This window comes from Prinia subflava, chromosome Z, assembly GCF_021018805.1.
Source record: "Prinia subflava isolate CZ2003 ecotype Zambia chromosome Z, Cam_Psub_1.2, whole genome shotgun sequence".
Classification (NCBI taxonomy): Eukaryota; Metazoa; Chordata; class Aves; order Passeriformes; family Cisticolidae; genus Prinia; species Prinia subflava.
Genome location: NC_086283.1, coordinates 1656099 through 1669125, shown reverse-complemented (window position 1 = coordinate 1669125; position 13027 = coordinate 1656099). Strand labels below are relative to the sequence as shown.

The window sequence follows — 13027 nt, the reverse complement described above, 5'->3', positions numbered from 1 at the left end:
GTGTTGCAGCAGTGACGTCTCTGCAGGAGATCTGGGAAAGGGCCTGCATTTAAAGTACAGGGTAGTTGCTGGATTGAGATCCTTTGTGTGAGAAGGATCCGAGGCAAATAAGTGGGATGATCAGGCATCCCTGGTTCCAGTCTTCGTGGAACAACTTGTTTTCATGTGCTTGCTCCATTTGTGAAAGTTAAAATGACATCTAGTTTGGAGACATGGCGTATTTGATTTTAGTAAAAAACAACCATAACAAAACCTCATGATAAACCCTAAAAATACAAGCAGCTATTGTTCCATTTTTATGGAGTAAAGGCATAAACTTTTCAGTGTATCCTAAATATTAAAAGTTTAATGTAATTCATAATTGCAGGCTAGGTTCTTGCAGGTAACAGAACCTGCAAGGGTCCACTGAAAGTTTTCAGCAGAAAGTACTTTTGTCACTCTGTCAATGGTCAGTGATTATGACCAATAATCACCAACAGGGACAGTGAAGATGGCAGGGTGAAAAGAGTGCTCACGATTTGCCAATCACCCAAAGGTGGAGAAAAGCTTCCACTGATATATAGCTACTTTCACCAGATCCTGGGAACTGGCTGATGTAAAAGCTGCATGTTGATAGCATACACTAACCCCTCAAGTCCAAACTTTATGAGTCATGCTCCCTCCAACAAAATCCCTTGAAATGTCAGTGCCATTTTAAACTCAGAGGTTTATCAATAGGACTGTCTGATTAAAGTCAAGTGGTATATTTGTCAAGATCACCCTGAATCTGTAGGGAAAAGAAGAGAAAATGAGCACTTCTGATGTGTTTTTCTAGGAGATGCAGTGGCTATGCACTGACAGGCAAAAAGCCATGAGAAAATACAGCTTGGCTCCCTTAGCTCATAGTGGCTGCAAGTAGATGCTGTTCTAAGAAGAGGAGAAAATTATGCAATCTGTGATAACTGCTCGCACTGGCTTTTTATTGGGAATCCTCAGCAGGAGTTTGCATGTGTTTCCTAGCAATGAAACATCATACAGTGAGAAAAACAAGAAAAAAGAGAATGTTTTTAAGATGAATCTTTTTTTTTTTTTTTTTTGCTTTCATTGCTGACGTGATTACAGTGAGAGATTGCACTGTTAACTATAACAACACCCCTCGGTTTGAAAAGTCACATTTTCATCAAACCCATTTATAGAAGCTGTCCCCCACAGATAATGTGCTAACGACTGTAGAGAACATTTGCTAAAAGAATGGTTCTGGCAGATGATGAATAGCACTATGCTAGTGGTGGTAATAGCTCTAATGCCAGTTATTTTTAAAAAGAACTGGTGCTGTTGCTTGCTTTATGTTGTCAGAGCCACATCTCTGAAACCTGAGATGGGTTACGTTCATCTCTACTGAGTTATAATGTACTTGACCACTGGTGGTGACCTGTGTTGACCTACTTTTTTTCCCTCAAGTGGCACTCCTGACTCAATTTTTTATTGTAGAACCACCAAAAACCCAGCTTACATTTAACCTTGTACACAAAACCACAGGCTGCAGCCTATTTTAATAGTTTCTGACAGTATTTCAGGTACAGAGTAGGTACTTTCTGCTCCAGTGACTCCCGTATTCATCCTTGGAGATAATTCAAAACACGACTGTAAAAAGGCCCCAGGCAGTCTGCTTTGAGCAAGGGGTTGGACTAGATGATCTCCAGAGGTCCCTGCCAACCTCAGTTGTGTTGTAATACTGTGATATTTTATGTATTAATATTTTTGTCCTGTACTTTGCAAGGAATATAAGGAATATATGGAGTGTGGTAGCATATTCCTGCTGAGCTGCACCAGAAAATACAATCAGTGTGAATACAAATAAAAGCTAAGCAATCATTACTTTATTGATGATCTAAATCTCTCATTATGGCAAGAGAAGACCAGAAAACAAGTGCAAGAGAGATGAATAACAGAGCTTGTTGAAGAACTCCTCCTTGGTCTTGTCTGGAAGCCTTTCAACAAGCCTTATCCTTAGAGCACTGGCAGCCTTGGGGACAGCTCTGCTGCCAGCAGGAGGCTGGGGGCACAGCAGCAGGGGTGGTTTTGTGGCCAGGAGGATGTGCTGTGTAGGGCAGGGAATGCAGCACTACTGTGGGGCAGCTCTTCAGCCTGAGGGACACGTGCTGAGCTTGAGAAGCTCCAGTGCTGTAGCATGTTGGAAGCCTTGCTAGGAGATATGGCCAGTAAGTTTCTGCTCTCAGAAATGATGGCTTTTATGTTACATTTCATCCTGATGGATAAAGAGGACTTGATCACCGGATGAACAGTCAGTTGAGAAGGATCTTTATTCTATTTGCACAAAACAAATTGAATCAAGTCCCTGTTATTTTTGATGCTGTGAAAGATCAGATTTCACAAATTTGAGAATGTCTAATCTGGATGGAAAAATTTAAACAAAAAGTGTGGATGGTGCTGGTAAGCTAATAACTTTCAAACCAGAAGTAAAGATACACTAATTTAAGAAAAACCCCAAAACCTAACAAAATGCATGACTGAAAACAAACTCCCCAAAGATGTAAAACTAACTCAGCTTCAAGCATTTCTCTTTTGTTCTCACTGGCAAATGAGAAGCAATAGCAATTAATATAAGCTGAACTTAGTAAAATGATTGTGTAAATAATAAAAGAGATATATGCTTTGCATAACTGAGGGCAATAGGAAGTTACTTTGCATATACAGCAAGAATACAAAACCTTGTAAGAAGAATAATGGTACTATACTATGTAGAGGTGCTGTAAGTGTCAAGAATTAACTGAAAAGAGAAAAGCATTGAACAAATATTCTGCTTTATGTCTGGGAAAAAGCCAGATATTTTCAGTCTGTGGATGAAATAGCTCTCATTCATAGTAGCTGATGAGAGTGTTAAACAGTAACTGTTAAAGTTAGACATTTTACAGTCAAGATTTCAGCTTAAGTTGCATCTAGATTTTTTTTAGAGAGAGGGTCTGTGAGTGCTGTTGAACATTAATGTTGATTTTTTAAGAAATCCTTTAAATCTGGGAAGGTTTCAAAAAGTTAGCAAGAAGCTAACTTTGTGCCAGTACTTTTAAAAGCTAAGTGGCATAACATGAATAATCATAAGCCTGACATCAACCAGTGGAGAATATTACATAGCTTACAGAGCGCTGAATAATAATTATTGTTTCTAAGAATTAATTATCTTTAATATTACTCATAATTCAGCCCCATGTTAGCTAATAAATGGGTCAGTGAAATTAAAGTTGATCTGTGTGTCTTTTGATTTAATCAAATGGAATAAAACTTAAGTATTGTCAATTAGGTTGACAGAGGCAATGATGCAAAAATAAGGAACTCTTTGAGAACATTTTTGTTGGCTTTGTATATCAGCCTGGTTACATCATCTGAATTATGCAAAATCAAGGTTAGATTTGTTACCAACTCTATGTACCAGCAGTTAATCAGACTAACTATAGTCATGCCTCATGTCTGAATCATGAAGCCTAATAAATTCAGATTAGAAATAAGGTACATATGGTTCTGAGGAACATGGTCATGGAAAAAATTCTTCATCCTGGATGTTTTTAAAGGAAAATCTAGTATGATTAGTTTGGGCAGTAAATGTGGAAAGTGAGAAGGAGCACCAGAAGCAGCAGAGGATTTTCTTTTCACATTATTTTCCTGATTCTGCAACCAAAGGTGGTCTGCAGAGGCAGATGTGCTGCAGCTCTGGAGCAGCAGCAGGTACTGAGCTTGGCAGTGAGCACCAGTCAACGTGAATTTCTTAAAAGGTGAGAAGGGATCATCTCAAGGAGCCTTATGGATTCTAGGAGGCATTTTTAGGTACTTCTGAGCTGTTCATCAAAGAACAGGTGTTCTGTCCATCCTACCAAACCTAGACAAGGTTGTCCAGTCCTGGAAGAAACAGGGAATTAAGTCTGTGTTTTGAGCCAAGCCCCGAGAGCTGTCACCTTCCTGTGCTCTCCTTGGCCCTCCCAAATCCATGCCAGAGGGACAAGGAGTGGCTGCCCAGCTTCCTAAGAAATGCAGGGTGCCCCTACGCTGTCCCATAAGCCTTGCCTTCCCGAACAGCTGCTCCTCTTCCCCTGCTGGAGAAAAGCCATAAATCTGGTGGAAGCATCCTATGGGTTGGGTCTGGCCCACAGGTCATGATGCTGGGGCAGGATAAGACAAATGATACCAAATATTTTCTATGTCAGGACATAGGATATAGCATTTAACTTTTACTTTTCTTTACACATCTTCAGTGTAGTACTCAAAAATCAAGTCCTAAGACATTTTTTGTACAGAAAAGGTTCCTGTAGGCTCAGGTAAATTTTTTGTGCAGTAAATATGGAAAGTGAGAAGGAGCAGAGGCATTATCAGGATTATTGTTAGGCTTCTAGCACAAACCAAGACAAAATGAATACAAAGCAGATAATATTTTATATTACCTCACGTTGTTTAGGGAAAGCTGTAGGTCAACTGGACTGAATTTAGATTGAAAGAACAGAAACATTGGAGGGTTGAAGAGATATATGAGAAAAAATTTAAAAATATGATTAGGCAGCAGCTGAGTGTAGTAAATAGAAGAATGTCAGATTTGTAAAGCCAAATAAATAGATGAAATTATTTTCAAAAGTAACACGTGGTTATTAAAGAAAAATTTGGGCCAGGTTGCTCATACAAGGAAAATTGTGTCACCCTGATAAATCAGTACTCCAGCTGACACTGAACTAAGCAGAGCTCTGTGTGAACATGCTGTGAACAGTTCTCTGCTTATAAGGCAGAGGTGACCTAGAATCCACTCTCCGTCCTGAATGGGAATGAGAACCGACTTGTAACAGCCTTTAGGGGAGCACTCTAGATACTGCAGTTGGATCAGGAATATTCTGTGCTATAAATGAGAGAACTTAGGCTACAATTAGTGTCACTGAATTTTACAAGGTATTGCTGGTAGTATGAGGAATGGACTACAAGTTTTCAAATACTAAAGGAGGTCTATAATTTCATACAGGATTCTATTTCTTGTAGGGGTGTCACCCTAGTTTTGAAGACTTTTTTAAGCCTTCTGTTATGTTCTTCATATTGGAGTCAGAAGTTTCACCTTATCACACTTTCTACTATAAACACTGGCCATGTTTTGCTAACTGTCTTTTATTGTTTACATATTTCTAGGTAGGAAGAGAAATGTGATTGACAGTTAGCTCGACCAACGTGGATTGAGAGGTGGAATTCCATCCTCCAATCCACGGGCACCATAGGAAATGTATAAAACTGGGTTTTGTAAATAAACTCTCCCTCTTTTCCTGCTTCGCTCACCAGCGGGTCCTCGTGTAGTTCTTCCCGTGTCCACTGTGACATAGGGGTCTTATTAAATCTTGCTAAGTTTGACCATGGAAAAAATCTAATATTCCAGTGACTCCTCAGTTAACATGCACCCCAGTCCCGCAAGTTCACTTAAAATTGCACAAGGGTCTGCTTTATATCTTTATTACCTGTGTCATTGGGTATGATCTGATTAGAAGGAATGTCTCGGATCAGTGAATAATAGCATCCTGTCACCCAGGGTCATATAATCATGTTTATCTGTGTCTTAGTCGCCACCTTACTAGACAGTTTGCCCCTGTTACTCCAGTGATGAGCACTCCTAGGTTGTCAGGTCTTTGAGGATTGAGAGACTGTTGCAAAAAATTTGCATGTATAGTTTTGTCCTGCCATCAGGGAACACCTATCTTGTTTTTCTTTTTTATAACCTGGAATCTTGATTTTGTGGTGGTTTAGGAATGGTATTCTCCAGTTTAGTACTCCCACTAAAACCATGCACTGCTGCACCTCCTTGCTCCAAGTAGAGGCATAGAAGGTAGAGATCATGGTTTGAGATAGAAAAAATTACTGAAAATAGCAATGAGATAAGAAAATAAGCAGTTAACAATGATACTATTAATATCAAAAGGTATAAGAAAATAAATGATTCACTCAGAAAAATCCTGTGACAATAGACAGTAACAGACAGCTCCCTCTGCACATTTTGAACGTCTTTGGGCCAGAAGAGAATCCCTTTCCACAGCCCTGGCAATGACAGGAGGTGCTATAGAATCATGTCTGTGGCCTGGCCATGCCTCCTCCTGGCTACTGCAAAAGTTAACCCTGTCCTGGTTGGAACCAGGACAAACCTGCACCTCCATTTACTGCATACATTTCAAAATGTACTGCTTTCATGAGAAATAGAACCCTGGCAAATTTGGGGAGGTGTATTTTTCAGAAGAAATAGCACCATGCTTCTCTTCCACCTTGCACTAGAATCAACTTTGTCAATAGTGGGAGTGAAAGCCTCACTCAAAGTTTAAGTCTCTTCCTGACTGCCTCAATTGCTTCTATGCAGGATAAGTTTCCACTGTCATAGAGAAACTAATAATATTCTTCAGAATATTTTTCATTCATCCGTAAACCTGGTACTGTGTTTTATGACACTATTATTATTATTTTAGTAATTATAAAATATGACCATGCAAATATCCCAAACTATCACCCAAAAACTGCAGAAAACCAGAGGTGGAGAGAGCTGACGATAAAATACCTGAGGGCTTTGCAGAGGAGAGACAGGCAGGGTAGAAGGAACAGGCAGCTTGTGGAATAACTGAGTTTTAGTGGACCAGTGGTTCCAGGAAGCCTTAGTGAAACTTACATTTACGTCAGTTGCTCATGGGTATAGCCTGATTTGTGAATTAGAATTTTTTCAACTAACGCTCAGCTTACATATGCGAACAAATTCGTAGACTGTATGCATTGTTCTTTTTTTTCCTTTGCTTTCCTGAGCAGTCCAATTGAAGTGAAAGCTTGGGAGAGGTTTACCCAAGTCACAAAGCACAGTGCCTTGCAAGTGCAAGTCTCTAAATCACTTCAAGCTCCCTGAAAAGTATGGGGTTGGTTCTCCTAGAGATGTATTGAATCTGAAATAAAAACTGTATAAAATCTAAGGAAGGGAATATAAGAACCTTTTGTCCCCACAGAAAAAAAGTATTGCTTTACCCCCAGGAGTATTAAGGGAGCTACAGGAAGCACAGGAATTCTGTTGTTGGATTTAGATTTCCCAGTTAAATGTTTCTGCAGTGCTGAGAACACTGTTATATCTGTGTTACCTGTCTTTAGAGAGGTGCTAAGCTCCACAGGTGCAAACAAAATGCTCTCACCATGCAAGTTGGTCACCCTAGGATGAGGTGTAGGATCCTGACCTGATAATTCTCTGGAACCAGGACAAACTGAAATTACTTGCATCAAACATTGAATTTCAGGGCTAATTCTGACTGTGGGTTTCAGAGCTCAGACAAACACAAGTATTGAATAGTATCAGGCCTGCAGATTCATCAGCACAAAATCCATATCCAAAAATACTCCCCACAAAAATGTTCTCTCCCTTTCTATAATTTAAAATGAAGGAGTCTAACTATAGCAGATTGCAGAGCATGAGGCACCTTGTGCATGAAAGATTACAAAATTATGAATGTTTGGATTAGTTGATATGATTGACTGATCATCCTTAAGTACTTTATAACACGACCATTCCACTAATTAGTCTGATGTTATGTATCCCTATCAACAAGTAATTTCCTGAATGTTTGTTTGCAGTGTTCTTTAGCAGCTGCATGAAATTTGCTAATGAGTTGTGGTGAGTCGATCATGATTCCCCTCACTCTTTATTTCTTAGGTTGGTGAGACCAGATGCAAAAAAGTTTGCACCTCGAAATCTGATCTGAGATCCAATGATTTCAGCATCGTTGGAAGCTTGCCAAGGGATTTTGAATTATCAAATTATGACTGTTACGGGAAGCCCATTGAAGTCAACAATGGGCTCGGGAAATCTCAAGCCAAGAACAACAAGAAGCCTCCTCCTCCCAAGCCTGTCATTCCATCAGCAGCAAAGAGAATCGATCTTTATGCAAGAGCACTGTTTCCTTTTTGCTTCTTGTTCTTCAACGTCATATACTGGTCCATATATTTATGATAAATCTTTTATTTATTTTTTTCATATGTGTAAAATATAGCCCATTTCATTATCCCTTCCCAGTCATGAAGGCCACTGTGTGAAATTATTTGCATTTGCAAAGCAATATGTTGCATCTTGATGCCGTGCGATTGTACTGAACATATGGCATCTGAAATTTGAATGAAAGCATGACACTGCAATGTCTGTGCTCTGACCAACTTTGTATATAAATGTACAGCATACATCCTGCTTTAGGAATATATATGAAGGACGATGCCTACTACATTATAAAGCTGAATAATGCTCTTCAGTTATTAGTAACATACAGAAATTTAAAGTGTTTCTGACAATGAAACTGATGTGCACGTTGAGTATTATTAAAATCAGTATTCTAGTATATGTAGTATTTAACAGCTTTTCTGCTGACTTCCAGAGGAAAACGAAACACCCATCAAACGTCTTGTTCTTGTATAATTTCAGCTGGCACTGTTGAAGAAAAAGCTAAGGTATAATTATTATTATTTAGACTTTGTAAATGAAGGTAGCATCAAGGAAGCAGGTCTTGTCTAGGTGGAAAAATAAAGATCAGAGAACTTCTAAAATCAACTCATTTAGGAAAAAAAACCCAACAACTTTGCCCACAAAGCAGGCACAGTTAAGTGTGGTAGAATATGCTGGCAGTAAAACATTGGGACAAATTTTAACTGCTGTTTCTTTGGGCACAAACTAGATACAGTACATTAAAAAAAAGGGCCACTTTAAAGGTATCAGGAGTTGTGGAGAGGCATCACAAGATGCAGATCAGTATCAGGATTTTTATACATTTTTACATTAGTTTGTCTTCTGGCTCAGTTTCTGTAGCATCTGGCAAGCCTGCAGTATGTAAGTCACCTTTTTTTTTTGCATTGGACACTTGATTTTTTTTTGTTTGTCCCTTTGAAAGTTTTCATTGTAAACAAACCAGTTGTCAAGACGAAATCCCATTTTCACCAATAATTATACCTTTTCTGTTTGTGTGCTAGTTAGCACATAGCCACCAGTAGGAGTGAAAATGTGGCCTAAGGTCTAAGGGACTGAGACTCTCATGGGCCCTTGTGTGTCTAATTAATGGCTGCCCTCACCAACTCATTAATCTGGCTGCTACATTTTGGAGAATAAGGTCCTATGCCTGAAATAGTTCTGATAGGAGACTGTTTTCCATTTTCCAGAGGAAACTCTGTGGCATGGAGACTACCTTAACATGAGCTCCTTGGTGTGCTTAGGGCAGGAGCTGTGGTCTCCTGTAGATGCCAGGGTACATCCCTTCATAAGGTGAGTCATGAGAAGAAATGCGGCCAAAAGACAGCCGCATGTAGGTAGGCGTGTGAGTAGAGTGTGTTTCCTGAGAACAGGGACTTGGCCTCAGCTCATGAAAGTGTGCCATACACATCTCTGCTGGTAGAGATGGGGCACCACAGCTAGTTACAGTATGAAAATAAGGCACCTCTCACTAACTTTGCAATTCATAAAAGGAAGTCTGGACTATTGTCCCCTCATAGGCTAGGAAGGGACTGGTTTAAATACATGAAATCTTTCATAGTGTGGAAAAAACCAATCCCACTTGTTGTGCTACATTTCTGGCATGTCCAGGATGTGTTGAGCTAATGCAGGCCACAAGTGGACTATTGGATCATGTGGGAGTTGCCCACAATGAGAATGTTGTCAACATACAGCAATCCTGCACAATCAAAAGGTCAAAAGGGGGAATGTAAGAAGAGCAATGGCCTGCCACACTGGCTTCACTGGACACCTGGTGAACCTGCACGCCCAGAGCTTTTTCAAACCACTGACAGTTTGTGATCAACAGTCTGGCTGCAGCGACTCATGTTTGGGTGGAAGAGATTAGCTCTTCACAGCATGGTGGCCACAGTTTGTCCTTTAGATTTCTTTCCGATCCAAAGAAATGGAAGGCAAACTCCAGATGTTATTGAGCTGTGTTGAATGGGGGCTGAGGAAATAATATCTTCAAGATCTAGTTCAAAGTTTTAATATTTCTGTTAGTTGAAGGTGATTGCAGAATTGTGAGAGACTCTAAGAAGAAATAAGGATAAATGGAAAAGAGGAAGGATGGGAGGGGGAACTTTTATACATACAGAATGGTATATTTATAGACATTATTTATTCTCATACTTGTATTTTTTCTTACAGTTCTGGAGGCAAAAAAATAATTATCTTGTGTTGCAAATTATATGAATTTTGGAAGATAATTTTCTTGTTAGAACTCTTATTAAAAGATTTATCTGTAATTAATGTCCACATTCTATCTGTAAAATCTCAATTATAGATTTTATTGTTAAATTAATCTTTGTTCCTTCTTGCTTTCCTGCTACTTGATGGCTTTTGTGTTTTATCATAAAGCACTTAATCAATAATACACTATAATTGCTTTCCAACTCATACAAAGGGAAGCAAAAGAAATGCATATTGTTCAGATAAATGTTTTTTGTTCATTACAGCACAAAAACTAAGGCCAGAAGCAAAGTTTAACAGCAAATTTGAAACTAAATTTAAAATGAAACCAAGCATCAGCTATAAAGTATTAATTTTCTTTTTACTTACCCTTGATAATATTGCAGTACTTGTATTACCTTGGAATATATTAGCTTGTCCTACTGAGCAGCAATAATTGATTTCTTTTATTTTTCTTCTTCCTACTAAAGGTCAGCAAGAGTTTTGCATACCATCTCACATTATGGTCCACCAGCACCCTCTAGTTGTAAAATTCAGGCTGTTAACTGATTTCCAGAATAAGGTGCAAATATAAAACTATAGGCCAAATAGGAGCCTAATTGCTAATTATAATATGAAAGAAAAAAAATTTAAATTAAAAATAAATGGGCAAATAATCAATTTACAGCTTTAGAAATTTTCCATGCAGTTAAGATTTAGAAGTATAGAAATGAAGACGTTCAAGTAGTATCAAAGGTGAGGTTCATGAAATGCAGCTTAGTAACTCAATTAACTAGTCATGATGTTTAAACAAACTACATGACAGCAAAATATGTTTTTGTGGGAGAGCCCATCTGTGTTTCAGCTAACATTTACTGCAAGTTCTGCTGTTAACTGGTAGGATTTTTGTTCTACCCTTAAGATAAACCTTGGTATTGTCTTGGTTCTAAAGCATTGAGGGACAGTATTCAAGTAGCCAGTTCTGTTCTTTTCTAGTATTATCACCCTTTAGATAGCTTTCTATATTTTTTTTCAGTGCTTTAGAACACATTCAAACACTGCATCAGGAATTTCCATGGAGATTATTTAATTCATTTCTCAACTGCATCTGCAAATTTAAGGTAGGCAATGAGTAAGGATGTAATTTGAAAATGTATCATCTGCTGTGCATTAATTCCCTGTAGTACACAGCTCATGTTTGACACCCAGTTTTAGGAGCAGCTTTTCAGTGTGTAATGGCACCTCCTCTTGTCTTCACTTAATTCTAGCTGAGATGGTGTATGTGAGTGGTTGGCCTTTTGAGGAAAGGAGTTTATTTTAGTAATTGCAGTGTACAGAAGACTGACTGCTTGGAAACACTGCCAAGCAGCTTTCATTCTTCAAAGTCTTCAGATTATTTTGGATTGTTAACAGGATAGAGGAAGATGGCTTTGATGCCCTATTACCCATTAAAGAGAAAGCAGCAACCCTGCCTTCTGGTTTAGTGTCAGTGGGCATGACCACAGTGATTGATCTGGCTGTTTAATCTTTGCAAGGAAATGCACTTACAAGTAATCTTTATTTAAAAAAAATTTACTCTGAAGAGAGACAACACCTTACTTAAGCAGTCTGTTATAGCTGTTAAGGGAATCTCTTAAGAGACGTTATAATACAGTTACAATGCAGACCATGGCCTCTGCTTCAATTGAAGCAGCTTATTCTTATGGTTACTGGGAGATTGCAATGGGGGTGTTTATAGAATAGGTAGCATTGAATTATTTATTTCCAAGGGAGTGCAGCCTGAATATATGCAGTGTCAAGTGATTTTTCAGGCTATTGAGATATCCTAGTGCTGCTATGAGTACAAATGAGGTGAGTAGCAGATAAGGGAATGAGAGGACACAGTTACTTGATGCTTTCGTGTGTTAATTGCAGGATTAGAGAAGGTAATGTGGAAAGAAATTCAGATACAGATAAAATGAATAATAGTTTTGTTTGTGTCAACAGTTTAATATGTGTCTTGAAATTTGCTTTGTACATAAATGAGTTACCTTCTTTTTATATTACTGTAAGGAATTAATAAAAAACCAGGAAAATTTAAGCTCATCTGTGCTGCCCAAAAGATAAGGAAACTCATTCTTTTCATATGAAGCTCTACACCTAAGTAAACAGTGGAATATAAAGAAAAATTTGAGGACATCTATTCCTCATCATTGTGTTTTGTCTGTGCTGTTGTATCAAATCAGTCACAAGCAATCTGGACTGCTTGGTGCACTCCTTTGCGTTTTGCCTTACTCAAGAAAGTTGCTCACCTGTCCTTCTTCCGTCAGTGGGAATGGTGTTGGCAGGCATCTAAAATAAAAATTACCTGGCTATTTTGATATCCCCCTGTAAGCCCTTCATTGCCATGATTATGTCTCTGCTGCAGTCACTAAAATGTCTGCAGCTAGTGCAGGCTTATCCAAATTAGCCTTAAACTGGCTGTTTTGGGGAGGGCTGGAAACATCACCATGGTGACAAGTGTGCTGTGCCTGGGAAGCCTACCTGCTGGCTAGAGCAGGAAAAAATATCCTTGGAGTTCACCCCCACAAAGCTTTGTGCTGCCTTGGCTGTTGTGCTCAAGCGTTGGTTTAAAGTTAGCTCGTGTGGGCGTTCGTCAGCCCGTGCCTGTGAACTGTAGGTGTGTGCTGGGTGACGCACGGTGTGCTAGCACAGAGAGATCCTTCCTACGGCTGATGGGGAAGATGGCACCGTAAAATATTCTCTCCACAGCTCTTGATCACTTACAGGTTTTCTGACATTTTTGATTTTGTGTACTGACGGGAGCATTCCGTGGCAGTGACAAAGAAATGCCAGTTTGCTTTTTTTCCTGAACCA

The 13027-nt window shown here is 39.0% G+C and overlaps 1 protein-coding gene across 3 annotated transcripts in view; it reads left to right on the top strand.

Moving 5' to 3' along the window:
* The window catches only part of GLRB (glycine receptor beta), a 50223-nt gene extending 37716 nt beyond the window's left edge, over window positions 1-12507 (top strand). For all 3 annotated transcript variants that reach the window (XM_063423266.1, XM_063423268.1, XM_063423265.1), the window contains one exon: window positions 7685-12507. In XM_063423266.1, coding sequence (XP_063279336.1) covers window positions 7685-7981 — 297 coding nt within the window. In that variant the 3' untranslated portion in view covers window positions 7982-12507. The remainder of the gene's footprint in view (window positions 1-7684) is intronic.
* Window positions 12508-13027: the final 520 nt, after the last annotated feature.